The 26129-nt window shown below is 36.7% G+C and overlaps 4 protein-coding genes and 1 pseudogene across 9 annotated transcripts; 3 read left to right on the plus strand and 2 right to left on the minus strand.

The window, feature by feature from the left end:
- The first annotated feature begins 1657 nt into the window (after positions 1-1657).
- Positions 1658-5665, plus strand: LOC123200613 ((S)-coclaurine N-methyltransferase-like). The gene is made up of 8 exons (XM_044615890.1): positions 1658-2091; positions 2604-2712; positions 3058-3282; positions 3446-3545; positions 4771-4881; positions 5024-5107; positions 5193-5251; positions 5335-5665. Exons 1-8 carry the CDS (start codon positions 1905-1907, stop codon positions 5525-5527), a joined length of 1068 nt encoding a protein of 355 aa, XP_044471825.1. The 5' UTR covers positions 1658-1904; the 3' UTR covers positions 5528-5665.
- LOC123200614 (uncharacterized protein At4g33100) lies at positions 5598-7739 on the minus strand. Of its 2 annotated transcripts, none has more exons than XM_044615891.1 (4): positions 7604-7739; positions 7425-7509; positions 7176-7313; positions 5598-5800 (listed from the first exon to the last, which is right to left on the minus strand). In XM_044615891.1, exons 1-3 carry the CDS (start codon positions 7687-7689, stop codon positions 7209-7211), a joined length of 276 nt encoding a protein of 91 aa, XP_044471826.1. In that variant the 5' UTR covers positions 7690-7739; the 3' UTR covers positions 5598-5800; positions 7176-7208. The 2 variants fall into 2 exon arrangements, with proteins under 2 accessions (XP_044471826.1, XP_044471827.1); XM_044615892.1 differs by lacking the exon at positions 5598-5800 and adding an exon at positions 6582-7005.
- A 186-nt stretch (positions 7740-7925) lies between these two features.
- LOC123200615 lies at positions 7926-21055 on the plus strand (annotated as a pseudogene).
- LOC123200611 lies at positions 10052-15534 on the plus strand. The gene has a single exon (XM_044615882.1). The coding sequence runs from the start codon at positions 10062-10064 to the stop codon at positions 15306-15308; it is 5247 nt and encodes a 1748-aa protein (XP_044471817.1). The 5' UTR covers positions 10052-10061; the 3' UTR covers positions 15309-15534.
- Positions 21037-25483, minus strand: LOC123200612 (protein phosphatase 2C 53-like). Of its 5 annotated transcripts, none has more exons than XM_044615884.1 (6): positions 24884-25482; positions 24739-24791; positions 23104-24063; positions 22692-23009; positions 22505-22610; positions 21037-21640 (listed from the first exon to the last, which is right to left on the minus strand). In XM_044615884.1, exons 3-6 carry the CDS (start codon positions 23992-23994, stop codon positions 21306-21308), a joined length of 1650 nt encoding a protein of 549 aa, XP_044471819.1. In that variant the 5' UTR covers positions 23995-24063; positions 24739-24791; positions 24884-25482; the 3' UTR covers positions 21037-21305. The 5 variants fall into 5 exon arrangements, with proteins under 5 accessions (XP_044471819.1, XP_044471823.1, XP_044471820.1 ...); XM_044615888.1 differs by having other exon boundaries at positions 23104-23856; positions 23961-24063; positions 24739-25474; XM_044615885.1 differs by lacking the exon at positions 24739-24791 and having other exon boundaries at positions 24884-25483.
- Positions 25484-26129: the final 646 nt, after the last annotated feature.

Below are 26129 nucleotides of genomic sequence, written 5' to 3' on the forward strand. Positions count from 1 at the left end.
TTTGCATCATTTCTTGGTATAATTAATATTATTATTTCATAATATCACTTGTCATGTTACTTATATTGATAAATTTCTCATAGGGTAATTATTAATTAATTAAAATGACCTTGATAGAGAGAGATTATGTTAGAGTTGTTCTAATATTGGCTAACATTAATTATAATTTTAGTTTTATAAAATCAGGTAATTTAATAGTCGAAAGTCTGTTTATAAATGAGTTTGAGTGATTAATAAAAATAAGTCAATACACTTAAAAGTTATGATCTAGGTAGATAATTTAGTGTAAGTCTTTGGGTTATTGAACATTTGATAAAAAGGTTCGAGTAATCTTTTTTATAAATTGACTAGGTACTCCCTCCAAAACCTAATTGCTACAATGTTTTTTTAGAGTAAAAGATCAGTCATAATAAATCTTTAATTTCAGGTGAATCTCAAAGGTTCTTCATCGAATTCAAACTGTATGACATTTTAGGTATTCTTAAAACCCTAAAATTTAATTCAATATTTTATATCATATGCGTAGATCCTACAGGTTTAGGATTGATTTATTTATTCAGTTTATACAAAATAAGCTTTACAAGATGTACCAATTGATCAACCCTTCATGAGTTATATGGATATGATGAACTTATTAGAATTGAACGAAATTACATCACATATAAACTTGTATTATAATTAGTTTCAACATTCAAAATTATGCATGCACAATTGGCATACCCAGCCTTTTGCATATTCCCAGTTTATCGTTGATTTTTCTTACTGAAAATGGGAAATAATGAGTAAATAATTCATCTTCATCTTTTTATTGCTTATGATGTTATGATTTACTTGGTTTTGCAATAAAAATTGAGAATCTATGAATACAAGATTCAAACTTTTCGGTTCTTGTGTTTTTGTACAAAGTAGATTAAATCAATTGTGATTTTCTTGATTTTTGAGAATATTTTTGTTATTGAATAGGGTTAAAACAAATTATTAGTAAAATTAAGCATGAAAATTGATGCTTAATGTTATTCCCTCATGTGTGATTCTAAGACCATGTATGGGTCACAAATGGCGGCAGCTGATTAATGTGGGGGGTTTATTAATATTTTCTTTAGGTATGTGTGGCGTGCATGAAGGGTTGCAATTGATAATTTTTCATATGTGAGGGGGTATTGAAATTTGATATATCCTTAATCACACATGTAAGTCATGCATGGTGGGGGTTACATGAAAATTTTAAGGCAGGCATGGTTTACACGTACTTGTGATTAGAGGTGGGTTCAAAAAGCTTGGGCTTGGGCCTAGGATTAGGCTGAGCCCAAACTGAGACTAACAAGGGACAATTAGATCAAGCTGGGCAAACCAAACAGGGCTTAAGCTTGGGTAAACTAAGTCAACCTTAACTGATACAAACAAGTTTAACCTAAACCTAATCTTAGATCTCGATTGTATAGGGGTTTGATCCCAGGGTTTGGGCCCAAATGTTAAAAAAATTAAAAAATATTGGCCTATCTGTCATTTAATTATTATTTGAGTGTTTTAATAGTTAGATAGGCAGCGGTCATGATGACCAGTTTTCCAAACTTGAATTATTTGGATTGAAATATAGGTTTTCAAATCGAAAAAGAAGGTAAAATGGTCGCTCTATTTGTATGCAAAATTACTCTTTTACCTTTATAATATATATTTTTTATGGTGTTTATGGCCAAACCATAGGCTGGGGAAACGTAAATCACTCTTTAACCAACCCTCCTATACAAATTTAAAATTTACAGTCAATTTGCAGTTGACAGGATAACGTCTAGTCCACGAAGTGGATGAGATAGGTTTTGAAATCTCGGAGCTTTCACTTAACACAATCACTAAACCTTTCATCAATCAACTATTCTATCTGAAAGAAGAAGCAAACGACTAAAATGGAGGGGATCGTGCAATTGCCGTACGATGCAACGGTACGGTTTATGTTAGCATCACTCGAGCGCAATCTGCTACCTGACGTTGTTATAAGAAGACTCAGTCGCTTGCTGTTGGCCGGGCGCCTGCGTTCCTGTTACAAAGCTTCCTCTGAGTTACAACTCTCTGAACTCTTGCAATTCGTACATTGTAATCTACTTTATCCACTTTCGTTTCTGTTTCTGAATGAATCTTTCCCTTTTTTTGTTATAATTTAGAAATTAGTATGTTCAAGTTTGGATAAGGAACAAAATGATTTCATTTTAACATCAGATTCATGGCCATTTGCTTTTGATTTTTTGTCATGTAAATGGATGAGAAGATAATGAGTATGTTTGAGCACCAGCATTGATTTTTGCATAAATAATATCTTTAGACTGAATAAATGAGTAGAGTTACGCATAATATTTTGTAATTTCTCTGAAATTATTCAATCCATACCTGTATTGCACTATTTTGTTTTGTCACAGCTCCAACTATGACAGATATGGTTTGTGCTTAACTGGATGCTGTACATTATAGTTTTTATGTATGTATTGGGTTAGAGTGAACAAATGGGTTCGTTGTGGTCAGTTGTTCATAATATACTAATGAGAGGATTGATCTATCTTATAATCCTATTTAAATTTCTCTAACGTTGTTGATTTGCAACTCTCTTCCAGCTTTAAGAGAGATGCCTATAGCCATCAGGACTGATAAGCCAAAAGCCCAACATTATGAACTACCAACCTCTTTCTTCAAGCTGGTTCTTGGGAAAAATTTAAAATACAGGTATTTCCATGCATCACATACTCACTCTCAGCAAATTTTATAATTTGTCTTGTAATCACTGAATATAGATGATTATCATTTAGTAGCTGCATGATGCAATCCAATATGTTTTAACTTCTGAAAGAAGCTGATACTGTGATTCCAATCTAAGGAGCATGATTGCCTTTTCAGGTGTCTGCTTATAATGTATGCTATGCTTTTTGTGTAATATAAAAACGTTAAAGTGAAGATGTTGATAAATCTATATCAAGGGTTGATTATTGTTGGTTTTGATGTTAATGGAAGTGTTGGAATTACTTTGCTTTATTGTTTTATGAGCTGATTGTCTCATCTATGCACAAATAGCTGCTGTTACTTCTCTGATGAGTCAGACACCTTAGAGGATGCTGAGATTGCTATGATGGAACTGTACTGTGAGAGGTCACAACTGAAAGATGGTCACACTGTTCTTGATGTTGGATGTGGATGGGGGTCACTGTCTTTATACATCGCCCAAAAGTACAGTAATTGCAAGATAACAGGGATATGCAATTCAAAAACACAGAAAGAACATATTGATGAGCAATGCCGGTATGCTACTTGACAAATTACTATATGGTTCTGATTTACATTTGAAGATGATAATCAGTACACATATGTTGACCAAATCAACATATCAATTATATTCCCTGCAGGTTCTCTAACTAAACAATGCAAAGATGATCTAAACCATTAATTTTTAACATTTTTGCAGAAAGCGACAGCTCCAAAATGTGGAGATCATTGTTGCAGATATTAGCAAACTTGAAATGGATGCCTCTTATGATCGTATATTCTCCATTGAAATGTTTGAGGTCAATCCTTTTCACGTTATGATATAGTTTCTACCCACGTTCATTATTAATTGGGAGTTATATTACTATTATTGGCCCTTGTTAGTAGGTCAAGTTTCTGGATTGAAGTTTTAACATTATGTTAAGATATTTTTAAGGCTAAAAGACTTATTCCAAACTCTCACCCGCAAAATTTCTAAAACCCAATCAGTTAGGGTTAAGAGTAAAAACATTATTTAATTAAAAATATTTAAAAAACTAAAATTTTATCGTATTTTTCTCTCTTAGTTTAAAAAACTAACAATTTTCTCCACCTAAAATTTAAAAAATTACCTTTTCCCCTTAGGGTTTTTTTCTCCTCCTCCAGTAACAGTCTCTGTTTTGGCTATCAACAGACCTCCCTCCTCTCCAATGTTTTCTTGGTGTGGAAACCACCCACAATTTGACCAAAATGGTCAGACAACGACGCATAGATCTGTGCGACGTTATACAAATGTCATCTATGCGTCTTCCAGCCAATGCATAAATCCAAGCGACATCGCACAGTTCTATGCTACGTCGTTCGACCATTTAGGCTAGATTTTGGTTGGTTTCCACATTGGAAAATCCCTGGGGAGGGAGATAGGGTGCTACTGGTAAGGTTGATGTGAATCGTCAGGAAGAATAGTCACTAAAAAAAGAAAATGCATTTTTTTTTGGAGTGTAAATGCAATGTTTTGAAGTTTGAGGGGGACAACATTAACTCTAAAATATGGAAGCTCTAGATGGTGGAGGTGAAAAGTAATTTTTTAAAACTAAGTTAAAGAGATATTGTTAATTTTCTAAACTAAAGGAACAAATTTTTTTCTTTAAATAAAATTAATAAATGATGTTTTTACTCATAACATTAATTGCAAAATTAGACGGGTGGACATTTGGGTTTCAAAACTTTGCATGTGGCAGTTTGGGAATATACTAAACCCTGGGTGGGAATAAGTCTTTTGGCCTATTTTTAACCAATAAACCTTTTATTTGAAATCTGAAATTAAATATATATTATTAATTAAATTACAATGGAGGTCTAATTCGGTTTGTGTTAGATCCATGTGACAAGCCTATTCTTTAAATCCGGGCTGAGACGGGAGGAGGCATGTTAAAACTTCAATAATATTATTGGACTCTTGCATGTCAGGTTAAACTTGCGGAAGTATCGTCGTTTCAAAGTTTTTATTATATTCTAAGGATGAATTATATTGTAACTTGACAGCATATGAAGAACTATCACGATCTTCTCAAAAAGATATCCAAGTGGATGAAACAGGATAGCCTTCTTTTTGTTCATTATTTCTGCCACAAAGTGCTTGCCTACCACTTTGAGGTACCGCTTGACTAGATGCTTACAAATGATACAATTGATTCACAACACTACCCTTCGGTTTTGTAAGTGTAGAGAAATCATATTATCATCAGGCTCTTAGCCGTAGTAATGACTGCTTGTTCTGCCCTTTTCCTTGACATAGGAAACAAGTGATGATGACTGGATCACTAAGAACTTCTTCACCGGAGGTACAATGCCTTCAGCTAATCTGCTTCTTTATTTCCAGGTGAATTATGCACTGTTTTTTTTTTTTTTCCAACCTATGATTTTTTTATTTTCCATCTATATCTTATTAGTGGTATTATCTGTAGGATGATGTTTCGATTTCTAATCATTGGCTTCTGAATGGGAAACATTATGCGCAAACAAGGTAGGCTATGGATTATTTCGTAATATCGATAGAGTTCAGAACTCAACTAGAATTTGAGATGGCACCCATTGTCTTTCTTCCAGTAACGAGTGGCTCAAGAGAATGGACCAGAACTTGGCCTCCATTAGGCCGATTATGGAGTCAACTTATGGCAAGGATCAGGCAGTCAAGTGGACTGTTTATTGGAGAACATTCTTTATTGCCGTCGCAGAACTCTTTGGATACAACAATGGAGAAGAATGGATGGTTGCACATTTCTTATTCAAAAAGAAATGAATTTATCAGATCCTTCCCTTGGAAAAAATAATAAAGAAGTGAAGAAGCATGAGGCTGCTCAACATTGTGATTCTAGTAAAGCCAGACATTATCAAATAAATTTCTCTTGCTCAAAAATAACATGGGATTTTCACATCAGAATCCAGATGCAAATAACACAAATTATTCAGAATCAAATGTCCTTCATTAAGCAGGTTGATTGACCAAATAATCTGAACTGTTGTTATTAATCGACTGCAGCACACTAGTCAAAGAAAATCAACTCCTCCATACCTGATAAAATATGCAAGTTAGAAGCTGAAGTTTTCTCCAAGTATATAAAGTTGTTACATATTAGTCCACATGGTTGATAGGTTCGGATATATCAGAATTCCTGATCCAATACTCATTCTTGTAAGCAAATTCATGCCTTAAATAACCAACCAATGAAAAACTGCACTATTCTGCGGCATGCGTGAAAGATATATTTCAGATATGGTAACACTTTCAGGCGCACAGATACCAGTTATGTAAATTAGTTTCTATAATACCACTAATAAAAACTATTTTGTTGTCAATTGCATAGCCAGTATACAAGTCAAGTTGAAACATGGTTCAATGGCTAGCTACAATGGAAAATTTGCAGAATGCAGATGCCCATTTTTTCAGCACAAATGGTAAGTACTTATGCATTTGTCATGCTGGTTAACCTGGACAGATAAAGAAACATACATAGAAGAAGATAAGGTTTACTCTGAAAAGATGGAGCCCCAAAATGACATTGAAATTGAAATAGAATCTAAATTCCAAAGCAGTTACAGTTACTACTACTGGTCTTAGTAAGGCACTAAGCGCATCCGAACCATGCCAAGCCACAATACCCTTCAGTATACGGCTCGCACTCTAAATGTATTAAATCTAAGGGCTCATAATTGAGCCCTCCAATCTAACAAATTTTCACTTGAGCAATGCCTCAACCTCCATCATGTAAAGCAATTCCCTTAAACACCAGACATAATACACTTTGACATCGTTTTGTGGCCACACGCAAAGAAGGCTAAAGATAGCTAAAATAGATTATAATATGGAATTGGCAAAATGCATTGCAGCACATATTGAAATTTCTACAAGGCAGTTCCTTACATATTTGAAGAAAAAACTTAAAATTTTTGCCAAGTGATAGTTAATGGCAATGCCTAGTTTGTTTAATCTCAAAGTCTAATGCAGGTCCAAGATTTGAAACTGCATTTCCTTGGTATATTCTGTAACAAAAACTTAAACCTCTGCACATAAACCAGAATGCCATAATAAATACCGAGTCAAATAAACTATGAGACTTCACTTTAATGTTGCCATCATAACTTGGTGTGCATCCATCAACCAGAATGACCCAACTCAACCGATGTAGTCACCCTTAAAAAGACAGGCAGGTATTCTCTAATAAATCTAAAGATGATTCCTTCAAATTTTTATAACAGTACCTTAGCATCCTTTAACCCCTGTTTTACTCAGAGAGTCAGACTTATCCAGTATATGAAAATGAACATTTAACATAGAAACAAATGAAAAGTTTTGTAAACCCAAATTGATCAAATATGAGCTAACTTGAAACAAAATATAACTATCAAATCAACAATATAAAAAAGAAACTTAAAATAGTGGCATTCACCTTGTTTTTAGTCAATTAAAAATGGAATAAATATCACTGAGCGACTCCATCAACTGGGTTTTTTACATCTTCTGTAACTGAATTAACAATGACTTCAGCTTCCAAGAACCGACTCAGATGTTTATCATCCAAATGTTCCTTTCAAAGTAATCATAACAAACCAAAAGAATCATAGCCTTTGGTAACTAGGAATACAGAATAAATTACTGAAGAAACATTCCAAATGACTTGAAATAAAAAGGAACATACAGATAGGCAAGCTCTATATTTTTGCCACTCAGAAACACATTCTTCCTTGTCCCACATGCCTTTTAGAAACTTCTCAGAGTACCAGCTGCAAACAAACACAATAAATCAGTAAAAGAATATTAATTAAGGAAAAATAACCCAAATAGAAATGGAAGGAAGGGAAAGTATGTGAGTGAGACCGGTTAAAGCAGTTGTGGTAAGCAGTTCTGAGATGGGCACAAGGCGAAGTAGAAGAGCTTTTCTTATCTCTTTTACTCATCCCCATCTCACTAAGTGTAAGTCCTTTCGTTCTTCTCTTTGTTCCGCTGGCTGCCGCTAAAAATACTTCCTTGATGAAGAAGAGTCGGCTATGATTTTATAATAATAAACGAGACGGCAAGCGGAAGTCGACTTACAAGAAATGACAAATTAAAAACGATGTCGTTTCAAAGAGTAATTGTACACAGGGCAATCTGTACCCCGACCACCACATTCATTCTTCAGTCTTTCTTTCCTCCCAAGCAATGGATCAATTCAGGGGACAACCTCGTCTTCCAAAGTTCGCACTTTCCAAACAATACGATATTCATCTCAAACCAGACCTCACCTCCTGCTATTTCACTGGCTTCGTCTCCAACGACCTGGACATCTTCGAAGCTACTCGCTTCATCGTCCTCAATGATGCCGACCTCTCCATCAACGACCGATCCGTATCTTTCACAACCAAATCCTCTTCCAAGGTTTTTTCCATTTTCAACAACTTTTTGCTTAGTTATCAGAAGCTAAAATCTTTTCGTTAAGGAACTGTGATGACTAATGAATGAATTATTTGATTAGGAGGAAAGTATTTCGAGCTGAGATGAGATGTGATGAATTGGAAAAGTGTTTTGTTATTATGCCTTTTTTATTAATTTTATTTGTGGTTTTTCAGCTGTCAAACTGAACTTTAACCTGAGATACTGAAATTTCTGTTTTTTAAGTGATATTTCGACAACCGAATATGTGGATGATTGGTATTTTAATAGTTAATGGATGTTTAAACAGGTATTTGGGCTCACAAAAGTTGAGTTGGTGGAAGATGACGAGATTTTGGTGTTGGAGTTCTCCGAGAACCTTCCAGTGGGGATAGGTGTTTTGGCTATTGGACTCGACGGACTGTTAAATGACAAAATGAAAGGATTCTATAGAAGGTAACTGATTCAAACTTTCTTTTTGATTGTTTACCGTTTACAAGATTTGCAATGAGAAAGGAAATTGGATGTTGAATATTAAGTCAATAAATTGATTCACTTTTGTGTTGCAATGTTTTTTTTTTTTTCTCTTTTTTTTTTTTTATTGCTAGGAAAATATTAAACAAGGTATTGAAATAAATTTTAATCAGGAAGTTTAAGTTATTGAAGACATTTTGAATGGAGTGCTTCAAAAGATGATCAACTAGATCTTCTAGAGATAGAGACCGAAAATATGAGAAACTAGAAATTAGGTGATCAAATTGCTTTCTTGCTCTTATATTTCTATAGAGAATAATGCCTTTATAAAAACTGAGACGTGAGAAAACTAAAGTAATAAGAAACTTCAAAATCTTAGTTTAGTCAGGACAAACGTGGAGTTGGGAATGCTCACAATGCTACTATACAGCTTTCTTGTAGTAAGAAAGTTTCATATTGTAAGAGAACAAGTATTGTGTAATAACTCTTTTTCTTACTTCTTGCCCTAGTTGTATTGCAACAAGGTTAATATTACTATTAGTCCAGATATTTAAGTTGTGATTTCTCCTCTTCAGTACTTATGAGCATAATGGTCAGAAGAAAAATATGGCGGTTACCCAGTTTGAGCCAGCTGATGCTAGGCGATCCTTTCCTAGTTGGGATGAACCTACTTGCAAGGTATTGTGTTAGAGCTCGGGTATACGTAAAGAAAATGAGAAGAAACAAGAACATCAATCTAAATACACAGGCTGTGAAAATGCTAAATAACTCTAGCAATGGAAGTACAGGTGGCAAAGGTGTGGATTCAACAAGTGGCAGCATTTCAGAAATGTTACAAATAGCAGAGCATGATAAAAAGCCTGCAGGTGACAGCAATTCAGAAATAACACAATCTGCAACAAATCAGCAAGAAAAGAGGGATATGCAGAAAAAAGAGGGAGCCACGGTTATACTGGCTGATGAGCTGGCGAATCAGGACTGGAAAAGCAACAGTGAGGAGAAGGAAAAGATAAAGAGCCTGGAGAGTATGTGGGGAGGGGAGACGATTTTTTCAGAGAAGGGAGAAGATTGAGGAGAGAACCGGCCTCTCGAAAGCTGGAAACTGTTCTTGGTTGTTCTTGTGATTTCAATTTGTCTTTTATGCTTTTGGTTTGTAAACAAAATGTAAATGGTGCCAGTTATGAGTTAAGTTCTGGTACAATTACTCTTTGTTCTGAATTTCATGTGATGAGTGCTCAAGTTTGAGGCTACATCTTTATTTTATGCAACGTGATCAATACAAATAGTATTTTCTTCAATATTGTTTCATACAAAGTTACATTTACAGTGCCAATATTACAGAGAACTTAACAACTAAACAGTAGTCTTGCAAAGATTTGTAGCTGGGACAAGGTTGAGCCTCACAAGCAGCCTCTGCCTCCTTCAGATCCCTATCATTTGGTATCAGAGCATGACGAGAATGGAGGGCCGAGTAGAAGCATTAGAGAATGAGATGACAGAAGTTAGACAGAAGATGTCCGAGGTGGATAAGCGATTGGAAGAACTGAACAGAGACATAGGAACGAAAATGAACGAAAATAAGGTTAGGATGGAAGGATTGGAAGGTAGCGTGGAGGTCATGAAAGCATATCTCCGGGACTTGAAGGAAGCTATGATTGGGAGAGATGGAGGCGACAAAGGGAAGGCTTCTGTAGGAGCCGGACCTTCTTTATCTCAGACGCCCACTCAGCAAAACACAGTGCCCATTGACAGGGAACCATCTCCTTTCCATAACCCATCCATTGGAGAGAGACCAGCACCTCCGTCGGCAAGAATGGAGGAAGTGGGGAATGATGAAGAGGCCACAGAAGATGACAGAAACAACAATAATTATCGGGGAGGGACCAGAAGGGATATCCAGTTTCGACGGCTGGATTTGCCCTTGTTCGACGGGGAGAAAACCTTGGAATGGCTAGAAAAGATTGAACGTTACTTCGATGTGAACGGAATAGCAGAGCGGGAAAGACTTGCAGCAGTAGGAGTGTGTATGGAGGGAGCAGCCTTTCACTGGTTCCGATGGAGAAGACGCAGGCAACCATTTATCGATTGGAGAGATTTTCGAAGCGCGACACTTAAGCGCTTTCGACCGGATGACGAACGATCAGCCCAAGAGGAGCTATTTTCCATTCGTCTGATCGATTCAGTTAAAGAATATAGGTGTCGATTTGAATTATTATCAGCAGAGATAGAGGAATTATCGGATAACACTTTGATAGTAATTTTCTTAAATGGGCTGACAGAAGAGCTTAGGGAGGAGGTCCGTTTGTTCCGACCGACGACGTTGGAAGAGACCATGGAAAGAGCACAGGAAATAGAAAGGAAAAATGCAGTGATTGAAGAGAAGGCAAGTAATCGACCTGGAAAACTCTACTCAAAAACCCATCACCCATTGACCCGTTACACATTTCCCTCGAACCCAAACCCAACATCTACCATAAGTTACCCAGTTCATCATCCAAACTCACGGCCCAATGCTTCCAATAACCCCAACTTATCTTATACATCCACTACCCAGCCCACTCGTCCTGTAGCTAACCCACCCATGAATTCAAGTCTTAGTACAAACCATCCCACACTAAGCCTTCGTCCATTCAGCCAAAACAAAACAGAGAGCATCTTTCCCTACACTAACGCAACATCAAAGGCCAAAGCTCCAATCCAATCGATGGCTTCAACCTCTAATCAGCGTCGTGAATACAACTCACGTCGGTTGTCAGATGCGGAGTATCGATCCAAGATAGAAAAAGGGCTATGTTTCAGATGTGATGAAAAATACACACCAGGGCACCGGTGTCGATTCAGGCAACTTCGAGTAATGGTATCCTGTGAAGATGAGTCCGAAAAAGATGATGAAGAGGGGACAGAAGAAGAAGCAACGGAAGAGAGAGAGTTAGAAGCAAGCTTAAACTCTAGCTCTACAGTGGGAATTGACTCTCCAAAAACAATGAAATTCGCTGGAACTGTGAGGGGAAAACAGGTGCTGGTGTTATTGGACAGTGGTGCGACACACAACTTTATTTCAGATAGAATGGTGTCTGAATTACAAATCCCTATTAAGCCTGCAAAATTCACAGTGTTGTTAGGAGATAACAGAAAAGTGTCCGGGATTGGGAGGTGCAAGGATGTTGAGTTGATGGTTCAGGGAGTCCGAATAGTTCAAGATTTTCTTCCTTTCAAATTGGGAGGAGTGGACATGATACTCGGAATTGATTGGCTCAGTCGTCTCGGAGAGGTGAAATCAAATTGGGGTAAGCAAACCATGCGATTCGAATGGGAGGGACAAAAAGTGGAATTGAAGGGGGATGTTTCGTTGTCTAAATTGGAGTCTTCTGTAAGTACGCTGTTGAAAATTATTTCAAATGGGGGTCATGGGTTTTGCCTAAAATCAGGAGAAGAAGCTGATACGTGTGAGGCTGAAATTAATGAAATCCTTCCTACCTTAGTACCTTTGCTAAATGAATTTGAAGACTTATTCAGGGATCCCCACGGACTGCCTCCAGAAAGGGAAAGGGACCATGCCATTCGCTTAATAGAAGGAGCGCAGCCGCCGAACTTGAGACCATACCGCTATCCACATTTTCAGAAGAACGAGATCGAAAGAATGGTGAAAGAGATGTTAATGGCGGGAATAATACGATCTAGCGTAAGCCCTTACTCAAGCCCCGTGTTACTGGTAAGGAAAAAAGATGGAGGATGGAGGTTTTGCGTGGATTATAGAGCGCTGAATCGGATAACCATACCTGATAAATTCCCGATTCCGACGATAGATGAACTTCTTGATGAGCTAGCAGGAGCTGTGATTTTTAGTAAATTAGACCTTCGATCGGGGTACCACCAAATAAAAGTGAAAGAGTCGGATGTAGAGAAAACGGCTTTTCGTACGCACGATGGCCACTACGAATTTCTTGTGATGCCTTTCGGGTTATCGAATGCACCAGCAACATTTCAAGGCTTGATGAATGATATATTTCGTCCTTATCTTCGAAAATTTGTATTGGTTTTTTTTGATGACATTCTAGTCTATAGTAAAGGACTCAACGATCACTGCCAACATCTCAGAGAGGTATTTGCTGTGTTAAGAAATCATCAGCTTGTAGTTAACAGAAAGAAATGTCAGTTTGGCAGGGACAAAATGAGTTACTTAGGCCACGTGGTGTCACGAGAAGGAGTTGAAGCTGACCCTAAAAAAATTAGCGATATGCAAAATTGGCCAGCACCCCGTGACTTGCGGGATTTGAGAGGTTTTTTGGGATTAACCGGATATTACAGAAGGTTTGTTCGTGGATATGGAAAAATTGCCGAACCTTTAACTAATTTATTAAAGAAAAATTCTTTCAGGTGGAGCGATGAAGCACAGGTAGCTTTCGAAGCCCTTAAGAAAGCCATGGTGACGGTACCGGTGTTAACAATGCCTGACTTCACTAAGGAGTTCATTGTTGAAACTGATGCATCCGGGTCAGGGCTAGGAGCAGTTCTTATGCAGTCCGAAAGACCAGTTGCATTTTTGAGCAAGGCGTTGTCACCCCGAAACAAAGGAAAATCAGTTTATGAACGTGAACTAATGGCGATTGTTATGGCTTTTCAAAAGTGGCGTCATTATTTGTTAGGACGACATTTCCAGGTGAGAACTGACCAAAGAAGTCTCAAGTTCTTGACTGAACAGAAAATCGTGGGGCATGAGCAGCAGAAATGGCTAGTAAAAATGCTTGGATTTGACTTCGACATCGTTTATAGGCCAGGGTGCGAAAACAAAGCAGCGGATGCTCTATCAAGGAAACCAGGAAGTGATGGGGAATTCAAAGTTATTTCTATTCAGATTCCTGTTGGTGTGAACGTCATACAGGAGGAAGCACTCAAAGATGACAAGCTACGACAGATTATTCAAGATTTGTTGATAGGCTCTAATTCACATGGAGGTTATTGTTTGAAGAATGGGAGCTTGATGTACCAAGGCAGAATGGTAGTGTCACGTGGGTCCAGGTTGGTTCCAATTTTCTTAGCTGAATTTCACTCTTCTCCTATGGGAGGGCATTCTGGTTTCCTTAGAACATACAAAAGGATATCTACAGTACTCTATTGGGAGGGAATGAAGAGCGATATCAAACAATTTGTAGCCGAATGTGAAGTATGTCAGCGAACCAAGTATGAGGCTCTTTCCCCTGCTGGACTTCTTCAGCCTCTTCCCATTCCTTCAAGAATTTGGGAAGACGTGTCTATGGATTTCATAACGGGGCTACCGAAGGTGAAAGGGTTTGACACTATACTTGTAGTGGTTGATAGATTAACCAAATACGGACATTTCATGGCTGTACGCCACCCTTACACAGCAAGAGATATCGCTAGTATCTTTATTAGGGAAATTGTTCGGCTTCATGGGTTTCCCCGCACTATCGTTTCAGATCGTGATCGAGTTTTTATGAGTAATTTCTGGTCTGAAATGTTTAAAGCGTCAGGAACAACACTTAAATTTAGCTCGGCCTACCACCCTCACACCGACGGACAAACTGAGGTAGTAAACCGGGGTCTCGAGACTTATCTTAGATGTTTCTGTTTTGAGCAACAGCGCACATGGCCGAATTGGTTACAATGGGCTGAATATTGGTTCAACACCACGTTTAACGCTTCGACAGGTATGACACCATTTAAAGGAGTTTACGGCAGGGATCCCCCACCACTTCTGAGGTTGGTAGATGAGCCTTCGAAAATAGATGATGTTGATGCAATGATTAAACAGCGGAATGAAATCTTGGACAGACTAAAGAGGAACCTGCATGCTGCCCAAGAAAGAATGAAAAAAATAGCAGACAAGAGCAGAAGAGAATTAGAATTTTCAGTGGGTGATCAAGTCTTTTTGAAGCTACAGCCGTATAGGTTTCGATCTTTAGCTACGAAACCGAACGAAAAATTGAGTCCTCGCTTCTATGGACCCTTTCAGATTGAAGAAAGAATTGGGTCAGTTGCTTACAAATTAAAACTTCCGGAGACAGCAAAAATTCATCCTGTCTTTCACGTATCACAGCTGAAGAGGAGAGTAGGACCGTCAGTGCTAAGTCAACCCCTTCCATACTGCTTAAATGAAGAAGGCGAGCTGGAGGTCCAACCTGAAGAAGTCTTGAATTTCAGATATTCACAACAAGGGGATTTGGAGCTACTCATTAAATGGCACAACCTACCAGACCATGAGAATTCATGGGAATTGTACAAGAACTTAATACAGACCTTTCCGCACTTATACCTTGAGGACAAGGTGCCTTTGGATGGGCGGGGTAATGTTAGAGCTCGGGTATACGTAAAGAAAATGAGAAGAAACAAGAACATCAATCTAAATACACAGGCTGTGAAAATGCTAAATAACTCTAGCAATGGAAGTACAGGTGGCAAAGGTGTGGATTCAACAAGTGGCAGCATTTCAGAAATGTTACAAATAGCAGAGCATGATAAAAAGCCTGCAGGTGACAGCAATTCAGAAATAACACAATCTGCAACAAATCAGCAAGAAAAGAGGGATATGCAGAAAAAAGAGGGAGCCACGGTTATACTGGCTGATGAGCTGGCGAATCAGGACTGGAAAAGCAACAGTGAGGAGAAGGAAAAGATAAAGAGCCTGGAGAGTATGTGGGGAGGGGAGACGATTTTTTCAGAGAAGGGAGAAGATTGAGGAGAGAACCGGCCTCTCGAAAGCTGGAAACTGTTCTTGGTTGTTCTTGTGATTTCAATTTGTCTTTTATGCTTTTGGTTTGTAAACAAAATGTAAATGGTGCCAGTTATGAGTTAAGTTCTGGTACAATTACTCTTTGTTCTGAATTTCATGTGATGAGTGCTCAAGTTTGAGGCTACATCTTTATTTTATGCAACGTGATCAATACAAATAGTATTTTCTTCAATATTGTTTCATACAAAGTTACATTTACAGTGCCAATATTACAGAGAACTTAACAACTAAACAGTAGTCTTGCAAAGATTTGTAGCTGGGACAAGGTTGAGCCTCACAAGCAGCCTCTGCCTCCTTCAGATCCCTATCATATTGCAAGCTAAGACCTTAAAAAGTTTTCGTTTTAAAACTTGTAATCTACTGGGTTTAATCTTTTGGTTTAATCCCTTTTTAGTATATTTTCATATTTATTGGCACTTGGTATTGCAGGCTACGTTCAAGATCACATTGGTTGTGCCTTCTGAACTCGTGGCTCTCTCCAACGTGCCTAGCATTGAGGAGAAAGTGGATGGTAATCAAAAAACAGTTTCTTACGAAGAATCACCAATAATGTCTACTTATTTGGTGGCAGTTGTTATTGGTTTGTTTGATTATGTGGAAGATCACACCTCTGATGGTACGGTTATCCTATATGTTTTCTTGTTTTTTTTTAGGTTTTTACAATTTTTATTATTGCACTGAAGACACTTGAACTTTACAAAGAGTATGTATTTCCATCACCTCATCATTTCATTTATTGGTTTTTAATCTCAGCCTTCACATTTCAGGCATTGACTATGATTATTGGTTAAGCCATTAGTATCTTTCTTTTGGTACACAGAATATTATCTGCTGTTTGGTATCAAATTAATAATGCTAACTTTTGCAGATACTTTGTGGTGCCATAATCTCTTCCTAAATTGGATATGATTGCAATTCCTGATTTTGCTGCTGGTGCCATGGAGAATTATGGGTTAGTCACTTGTCATGAAACAACTTTGCTCTACGATGATAAACATTCTGTAGCTGTTAACAAGCAAAGGGTAATGTTTCATCTCTCAATGTTGGTCTTGCTTTCTGGTTCTACTTTGAGTGTCGCAATGATGGAGCTATTTTTTAAATCATTGTCTACAATATATTTACTAATTAATTATTTTTACTGGCTGTTGTTAAGGTTGCAACTGTAGTAGCTCATGAATTGGCTCATCAATGGTTTGGCAATCTTGTAACAATGGAATTGTGGACACACTGATGGCTTAATGAGGATTTTGCAACATGGGTAATTCCTTTGCTTCATATGGATTCTTGTTGCACATATTACAGCATGAACTATCAAATAAAGTTTATGCAATTGATTGTGTGTAGGTGAGCTATTTAGCAACTGATAGCTTGTTTCCAGAATGGAAAATATGGACTCAGTTTCTTGATGAATCTACTGAGGGTCTTAGGTTAGATGGACTCATCAAATCCCACCCAATTGAGGTGTTTGATTATTGACTACAATTCATTTTGTTTGCTTGTAGGAAATTAGTATAGTTGTTCTTCTCGTATATTACATCCTAAGCATATTGTTCTTTCCAGGTTGATATAAATCATGCTTGTGAAATCAATGAAATATTTGATGCAATAAGTTATAGAAAAGGTGCATCTGTCATCAAGATGCTACAAAGTTATCCAAGTGCTGAAGTCTTTCAGGCTTGTCATTCTTTTTGTTTCTTCAAGTTTCTTGTCTAAGTCACTTAATCTTCCCAATCATCTAATACTTAGTTTTTGCAAAGTTTGCATAGCCTTGTACCCTTTTCATAAGTACCTCAAGAATAGTCTTCATTCCATAACCTGTAAATGGGAATTTAATTTGCTTTTCTTTTTCTTTATTTATTTTCTTTAGCAAATAATTAGATACTGATACTAATGTGTTTAGCTTGTTTAATAAGGGGAAGTTTAATTTACATATCAGTGGTATTGTCACGGACTTGGCCTCAATAAAAAATGCTTCATGTCTCATTCTTGGTTGCAAGAATTAAATCGTCAATAGATTTTATGAATTTATGCTTTCTTTTAGTTGCTTGTGTTTCTTTGTTAGTAACTAATCTGTAGCACCGTTGGGAATGTTTTGTTCTAGCATGGTGAGTGGCTAGGATCCATGAGGCTATATATGTTATAGGTGAGGATTGATGGAAAGTTTTATCAATTTTATAGAGAAAGTTACTGTTGAAATGTATCATGTAAAATAAGGAATGTATCGTGTAAAATAGGAAAACTTAGATGTTTTTCCTAAGTTAGTTAGGTATACTAACTGTCTTTCTTAAATTCATTAGGTATACTTATCTATATAATGATTGTATTTCTTATAATCAATATATTGAAAATTCATCAGTCATCTTTGTTCTTATGCTATCTGAGTTGAAAATACCCTTCAATACCCTGTCAACTTCAAGCAATATCTTTCCAATCAGTCAGCCTCTTTTTGGTGAAGGAAGATTTGTTTTCCAGACAATCAATATTTTCCTTTTTTCCAGACATCATCACGTGAGTACTAATTTCTAACATTGATTTTTGACAAAGCTCAATCTCCCTTCTCCTCGTATTGGATCAAAAGTCTGACAACATTAGATTGATCGTTTGTTCTTCACTGGCAAAACCCTTAAACCTCGTCGCAGTTCGTTGCTGCACACGCCTCTCGACTTGCTAACATCTTTCTTCAATGTGTGACATCTCACCACCGGCACTAGTGTACTCAAACAACGCTAGCGATCACGTCCCCAAATCCCCATCGTCGGACGCATCGTCACCATATTTGGAAAACATGATTTTCCTTGATTTTGTTCGTGTTCAGTTTTCGGTCCTCCCTAAGTCACCCAAAGCACTCTTCAAGCGTGTTTGGCCCTTGCCTAGTCTGTTTTTACTTCAGTTCGTATAATTTTGCACTCATCCATGGTGTTTGAGGGATCAAATTCTAAATCAAGTTCTTTTCCCTTTTTATCTCTTCCTACAATTATAACTGATAAATTAATAAAGAATGCCAATTATACCTCTTGGGTTGCCTCTGTTGAATTATGGTGTATGGGATAAGGTTTGGAAGACCACTTAACTACCAAAGCTGAGGATAATAAGTCTGATAATACTATGTAAATTAGGATTGACGCTTCCTTGTGTAGCATGTTTTGGAACACTATTGACCTCAATTTCAATCCATTTTTAAGGTCTATCGAACATGTTTTGAAATCTTGACTCAGGTCAAGCTCCTCCATACCAATTATATTAAAAAATTATACTCGGTTGTGTCTACTTTTGTTCATCTCAAACAACAAAGAATGAGCATGTCAGAGTTTCTTGTTCGGATGACCTCTCTTAAGAAGGAATTCAACTTACTTCTTCCCACTAGTAAGTTTAGCATGAAATTTTGCAAAGTTTGGCATTTTGTATACGTTACTATTGTGAAGTGTTGGTTTGTTTAAATATGACTATTGAGAGAGCTAGTTGTCGGATTTTAAAATTAGAGAGAATGTATGGTTTCAGGAGTGTTGTTAAGGTAAGAATTTGAAACTTGGGGGATATATGTAATTTGATCTGCAATGAAACATTAAAGGGAGTAGCTCCTCAGACAGATAGGGTTATGAATCACTTCTGAGAATATATAGAGAGACTGATCTGAGTCAAGAGAGAACACACATTCTAGGTATCAAAATGGCCTTATTTAAAGTGATTCAAATTATTTTGGAATTTTAGAGTCGGAGGCAATTTCATATTGGCTTATGCTTTTCAGGTTCATTAGCATCTTGTACAGATTATAATTCTTGAAGTTCTCAACTTTATTTTGTCTTCTGAGGTATCTTGTCAAGTAGTTTCTTATTGGTGAGATTGGATGTCAATATTAAGCCATTCAATCACTCATTTAATTTCCAATTTAATATAGGTTCGCAGCCAAGATGCTGTCTTTGGACTTTCTGTTGGTGGAGAAGGACGTGAAACAGCTTGGAAGTGGCTGATGGTATTACTCATTTAAATATCCAGTGCATCTAAATTTTGGAAGAATAAGTTTAATAACGATGTGAATGCTTTGTCTTTTGGTATTATGTTGATTGGAAATGTGATTTTGCATGTTAGGTGGCATCATTATGCATTGTATATTGTTTTCGAGTGATAAGATAGAAAACTGAAGAGAGATGCAAGATTTCTTAAATCAATCAGAAAGAGGGAGAAAGTGAAAAAATAGGTTTGAAGAAGATTAATAAGAAGAAAGGGACAGGTGTCTGTAGTATTCTGATCACAGATAGGACTGTGAAGTTTAGAATTTCTTAAAATTCTGAAACTTTATGTACTGTAGGGGAAAATATGGATTCACATTATTATGCAACTGAACTAATCAAACCTTATCTGATTTCTAGAAAGTACAAAGCTTGCAAAAGAATTGGCTAGTTAATTATGAGATTTTATTGCAAGGTTGTCTGGCAACGAATTGCAATTGAGGTTTGGACTTCCAAGCCATTAGTCATTAGGAGTTCTGGAAAGATAACTGTCATTAAAACCTTGATTAGAATTATTTACCCAAAAAAAAAAAAAATCTCCATGTTTGTGTGCTTTGAGGTGAACATACTGGCATGTATCCCAGGGACCTCAAAATTTTAGAATTTCTCCAGCATTGAAGTTAAAAATGATTTAGAATTAAGAGACTATATTGTGATAATAGATGAGAGTTATTATTACTTAAATTTCTAGTTTTGGTTAAACTGTCAAAGCTTAAGAGGAAATAGTGGAGGTGAATCCTGGCTGCGGCTCAAAGGATGGAAGAAATTTCTTCTAGGGATAGGATTTATGAGACGTGGAAACTCACCAAAGAAGATTTACTCACTTTCATAAAGTACTTAATAATCCTGCTCTATTACGTATTCATGCTGTGATCTTTTGTAATTTTGAAGAAGGAGAAAATCTTTCAGTAGTGATTAAAATCCCCTCGAACAATACTATACATGCACTTCATTCTTCTTTCTTTATTTGTAATACAGGATAACTGGGAGCACATCTCGAAAAGCTGGGGTTCTGGATTTCTCATAACACACTTCGTCAGTGCAGTTGTCTCAACAGTTTGTCCCTCCCTGCCCTTCCTATTTTCAATTTCTTATTGGCTCTTTTATTTGTTTCAAATTCTGCTTTTAGCTTTTCAATGTTAACACATTTAATTGGTGTGGATTAAGCTTCCTTTTTTCCCAATTTTTGTCGTAAAATTGTGTTGTCCTTACTCAGTTTGCTTTATTTGAGAAGACTGCAGAAATAGAGGACTTTTTCGCCACCTGATCTATTCCCTTAATTGCTAGAACCTGGAAGCAGAGCCTTGAAAGGGTTGACATCAATGCAAAGTGGGTTCAGAGTGTTCAGAACAAAGAACATCTTGCCGAGGCTGCAAAGGAATTGGCATACAGGAAATACAAAATTGTGATTGATTGGCAGCGTAAATCATCATGAGTAAAACATTCCCAGGGAATATGGCCGCAAAAAATTTACAGGCCTCAACAACAATCATCGAAATCCCAACAGTGTTTGTTGTTATCTCTGTGTGCTGCCTTTTTGCATGTTTTCATTCAAATTCAGTGCTAAGATCTTTCCCATGGATTCTCTTCCCCTTATCTATTGTGGGAATGTATTTATGTTTGTAGCAGTTGTAACTTGTATCACTCATTCAATAGATGATATGAAATAACATTAAGGGCTCAAAACTTAAAGCCATTTTTTTTTAAATAACCAAGAGGTTCAAAGTAATTGCCTCACAGAGCAACTTCGCTCGGAGGCTACAATTCCACCACAAACAACTGAAATTTACAAAGCCAAGAGTTACTTTAATCCCTTGAACAATGAAAGAAAGAGGTCTATTTGATAATCTGATTAAGCCATTAAACCCAGTTGAAAAAAGATTGGCCAAAAACTATATTCGCTAATATCAGCAGCAGAGAAAGAGACGCCAGACCATCATGTTTTGCTCTTGAACTTCCTATGAGCTTTCAGATCCACCACGATTACAGTGATGTTATCTTTGCTTCCCTTTTGGAGAGCGCGATTTGAAAGGTACTCTGCTGCTGCTTGGGCAGCAGGGTCAGCCCCATTACCACGTTGTGAGGGAAGTGTAACAGCATTCTTTTTGTGCCAAACAAGTATTCGTTTCCTCGCCAAATTGCATGCCTCCTCATTTGTCATGACATCCCATAAACCATCACTGGCTAGAATCAGGCATTCGTCTTCTCTTGCTCGTGAAATGAACATTACTTCTGGCTCAGGAATGATCCAAGGCTTCAAATATCTATCACCTGTCAACCACAAGAAGGTTACAAATTCAAGCTACAAATAATAGCACAGACAAAACCTACATGGGTTGCTCATTGAAATCTAAAATAAGAACTCAAATAGATTCTCTGGGCACTAATAAAAGCCTAGTGGCTGATAGTTGCACAACTTTAACTACTTCCAGACAAATGGAAAGCAATTACCAACAGATCAATGAAATTAAAGTAAATATTCACATTTTTTCATCAACCATTTCTTCTACATGCTGTGTAATACGAGGCAGTACATGACAGTGTAGGATCAGAACTTCTTGGTGGCTTCCATGTTACCATCTTTGAGTATCAAAAACCATCAAGTAAACCATTTATAGATTGAATCCTTAAAACTCTGGACATTTCATTTCATCAATGATTGTATCCATTTGAAACAATTCTTTCCACTTGGTGAAAATTTTTCGGGCTGTTCTAATACTTCGCCACATAGTAACACTTTAATTTACCACTTAACTACTTGAGCAAAACTAGGACAACTTGACCAAATATATATCCAATTATCCAATCCATTTCACACACAAAATTTCATTTGACTTTCTATGCAACACATAATTGCAATGTTTAATGTGAGACTTCAATATTGATCCACAATGCCAAGGGGACAGAAACTGAGCAAGCTTCGAAATAATGGCCATTTAAACCACAAAATCATCTCCCAAATGTGAAAATAGCTTAACTAACTACTCTGAAAAATCAATCACACATGACAATTCTTAGTTGTTCAAAAAGATGACAGTAATGAGGGCATTACTTGGGAAAACTGCCTCGTTGAATAGCTATGCCATGTTAAGCCATGAAATGAGAAAGAGACAAACATTGTGAACCAATACATACCAATGGACCTTGACATTGCAAGAACACCAAATACCCGATGCCCATTCCACTGTATAACCTTGCCTCCAGCTGCTTCGATCCTTGCATATTCATCTTCTCGATTTGGCTACAATAAAAAATAAATAAATGAAGATCAGTTACCCATACTCCTTGAAAACATGCAAGATGACAATTGACGCTCTCTTACTTTATGATCCACAGACAAAGCCATGGGCTCTTTCCCACGATATAAAACTGCTCTAGAGTCTCCACAGTTTGCCACAATAATATGGGATGCACAAACAATGGCAACAACAGCGGTAGAACCAACAGTTTCAGGGGCAACAGGCTCTTGGCCCGCTTTTCCTCCAACTTCAGAATCAACCTTAAGAAAACAATTAGTGAATGCTTTTTTCCATCGCTCTTGGCTACCATCTTTCGCACTTCCATCACTCAAGCATTTCCTAACAAGCTCTAGCTCCTCAGCTAGAGCATAATGGACACGGTCACAACAATAGTTTGCAACCTGAACAAGCAAACCCCATAAAAGAAATTTCCTTGCAAAAAGACAACATATGCACAGTTGACTATGCAAGGAACATCTACAGAAAAAAAAATACCTGTGAGCCTCCATGGCCATCATAGACACCAAAGAAATGAGCAGTCTGCTGACTAAATCGCTTGCTCATGCCATCAAGTTCCTGGTCATCAGTTAGCATTTGAATAGGAATTTTTAAAAAATAAGGCACAGTAGCAACAGCATCTTCCATCTCAGGTCTCCTTCCACACACGGATCTGAATCCCCAAAGTGGCACATAATCCACCTCAAATACACTACATCCGATAGTTCCACTCACCCCTTTTGCAAAAGCCATTTGAAGAAGAATTGAAGATGGCTTTTGGTTGGACCCATCTCCAATCTCTTCCTCAATGGTAACAGGCACAGCAAGGGCATCACTTACTATCTCACTCTCAACATTTGACTCCCCTAAATTATTGGCCTTAGCAATGATGTCTACACTGCAAATGCTCTTCTCGATGTCAATTGAACTCAATGTTCCTACCTCAGATGTAGACTCAAAACCCAAATAGTCCTCTCCACATAAGCTACTAGTCTCACTTGCCACTGAAAGTGAACAGCTATCCAAAATCTGATCCCCCTCCAACGATAAGGAATCATCTTCCTCACATCCCTGGTTGATAACTTCATCACTACCAATCCAATTACTTTTATTTTCAGATATCATATCCAACAAAGGTACTCTTCCCACTTTCTCATCTTCTGGCACCACCCCTTCTATATTACTATCTTCATTTCCCAAATCACTAAAATTAAAACTCTTGTGTCCACAGGCAACAGACTGGGCAGAAACCTTAGTTACAGAATTAGATAACAAGTCAGCTGTGTCGTCCATCACCTGAAGACTTTTGATATCCAATCGGAGAGCTATAGTTGGGTTATCACAAACTGAATTACCTGCTCTAAATGGCACTGCAACTGCTGCTGACATCTCCTCTATCAAAATCCCTATCCACGCGGTGCAAAAAGTTGCCCTCCAACCTCTCTAATATCTCACAAGCTGTCATTATACAACTAAAGTTACCTTCTTCTCTCATCAAGAACAATGTTATGATATGAAAATAGACCATTTTCCAAGCCTTAAATTCGATATACTCAAAAAGTGGAGGCAAATTCAGCTAACTTATGGTTGAGCTAAAAAATGTGGTGAAAGTGAAATAGGCAATTAGATCTGGTCAACAATAATGCATCCAACCTTCCATTTGTGCCAACCATAACCCTAAATAAACATGACACTAATGTCTTCTTCCCTAAACTCTTCTTTGGACTCTTCTCTATCTACCTCCATCAACTACAGTCAAAAAAGCTAACAACCAGAAAAAGCGCTTCAAATCACACACACACACAAATGAAACTAATGAAAAATTTACAAAACAATCACAGTGAAGCAAAAACTAAATCAAATTCGAAAGCAACCTATTAGCTCTCAACACAAGAAAGAAAAAAGAGAAAAAACAAAAAGTGGGTCATGTGAAAGAACCCAAGAATCACAGGAGAACCCTAATAAAGATATTACTCTTTTTCACATAGTTAAAAGTTCCCTGGATCTGAGGCAAACAACCTTAGCCTCTTGTAAATTTGCTTTCTCGCTCTCTCTCTCACAAATGATAATTATTGTCAACAATACAACTACAAGAACAAAAAATGAAACTACAAAAGAAAAAAGATAAACTACCTAATTTGTCAACTGTAGATTAGAGTCTCTTTTTACTTGTATCTTGCAAAAGACTGCAAACATTTAAGACTAAGAATAACCATGTGTGAAGGATTAAAAAATATATAAAATCAAGAAACAAGATATTGACATTGGGTTTGCTTACCTTTAAAATTAACACCTCAAAAATTTTTATTGTTTATTATTCATTCTTTAATATTTATTCATCTGGGACTTGGTGTTGAGTTGAAGGAGGAGGTGAGAAGAGAAAAAATAAAGAAAAGACTTTGAATAAAAGAAAAAGACAAGAGACAGACACTTAACAAATCTTTAAGCACATATTAAAGCATCTATTAAACCAAACCCATCTCATGCTCTTCCTCCTTCCTTTGTAGTCCTTTCTCTCTAAAAGATATTAACTTTTCTTCGTTTCTTACTAAATTCAAGTAAAGATCTGTTTTTGTTTGTGAATTGTAAATTGGTTTGACAAAATTAAGCTTAACGATTACCGTTCATGAAATGGAAAGGCACAAAAACTTTGAAAAAGGTAAAATAAGTGGACATCCACTCAACAAAGATAAGATTTTTAGATTCTCTTAATTCATATTATGCAATTCAAACTAGACAAACCCAAATAAAAACACCATCATCTTTCATCTATCAATAAACCAAAAATCATTTAAACCACTTATTCAATACAAAAAAAAAAAAAACCAGTAAATGTTTAAAAAATATTTCAACATCATATTATTATATTATAACATATTCAATAGCAATGTAAAAGTGCAGAAGACGATGATTAGTTATAAAGATAAGGTAATGAATAAATAATTGGGGTTTTTAAGAGTCTAGCTTCTGAGTGACGGTGAAAGGTAATAGTGAAATCACTATCTCAGCTTCAGTTTAATTGAGTGGACGAGATAATAATTTTATTTATTAAATAAAAAATGGGGAGAAAAGTTCGTCACATGTTAACAATACAGAAAAAGGGTTTGAAGGTTAGTTAATGGTAACATGTCAGCCCCACTTCAGGGGATGCCCTCCAACTCGTTTTGGTACTGACAAACAAGCCTTCTTACATAGACAATTTCTTGGATTCTATTGATGTATTTAGTAATTTGCAACTCAACTCTTAGATTAAAAAAAAAGGCCAGAGGACTAGTTTCCATCCAAGTTTTAATGTAAAAATAAATACATACTCATAAAATTTTAAAAATTCAAACAGTTAACTATAGACTAATTTATGTTGAATTTTTTTGTTAAAAATAACGATAAAATCGTTATCTTACTATAACCATAAAACCTTACAAAATTTAATCATTTTGTCCCCTTATTTTAAAAAAATAACAATTTTTTTTTTAAATTAAATTTTAAAAAGTTCACTTGTCCCCCTAGGGTTTCAAAACCTTGCT

Source organism: Mangifera indica, chromosome 17 (assembly GCF_011075055.1).
Source record: "Mangifera indica cultivar Alphonso chromosome 17, CATAS_Mindica_2.1, whole genome shotgun sequence".
Classification (NCBI taxonomy): Eukaryota; Viridiplantae; Streptophyta; class Magnoliopsida; order Sapindales; family Anacardiaceae; genus Mangifera; species Mangifera indica.

Bases quoted from the DNA above. Each gene is read 5' to 3' on its own strand.
- LOC123200613 (XM_044615890.1), top strand. From the start codon at position 1,905: ATGGAGGGGATCGTGCAATTGCCGTACGATGCAACGGTACGGTTTATG. The intron at 2,092-2,603 runs GTAATCTACTTT...ACTCTCTTCCAG, and splicing joins ACTCTTGCAATTCGTACATT to CTTTAAGAGAGATGCCTATA. The intron at 3,546-4,770 runs GTCAATCCTTTT...GTAACTTGACAG, and splicing joins TCTCCATTGAAATGTTTGAG to CATATGAAGAACTATCACGA.
- LOC123200614 (XM_044615891.1), bottom strand. From the start codon at position 7,689: ATGGGGATGAGTAAAAGAGATAAGAAAAGCTCTTCTACTTCGCCTTGT. The intron at 7,510-7,603 runs GTCTCACTCACA...GTTTGTTTGCAG, and splicing joins TACCACAACTGCTTTAACCG to CTGGTACTCTGAGAAGTTTC. The intron at 7,314-7,424 runs GTATGTTCCTTT...TTACTTTGAAAG, and splicing joins AATATAGAGCTTGCCTATCT to GAACATTTGGATGATAAACA.
- LOC123200611 (XM_044615882.1), top strand. From the start codon at position 10,062: ATGACGAGAATGGAGGGCCGAGTAGAAGCATTAGAGAATGAGATGACA.
- LOC123200612 (XM_044615885.1), bottom strand. From the start codon at position 23,994: ATGTCAGCAGCAGTTGCAGTGCCATTTAGAGCAGGTAATTCAGTTTGT. The intron at 23,010-23,103 runs GTATTTTTTTTT...TTGCTTGTTCAG, and splicing joins ATGGCCATGGAGGCTCACAG to GTTGCAAACTATTGTTGTGA. The intron at 21,641-22,504 runs GTATGTATTGGT...TGTGGTTGACAG, and splicing joins TGCAATGTCAAGGTCCATTG to GTGATAGATATTTGAAGCCT.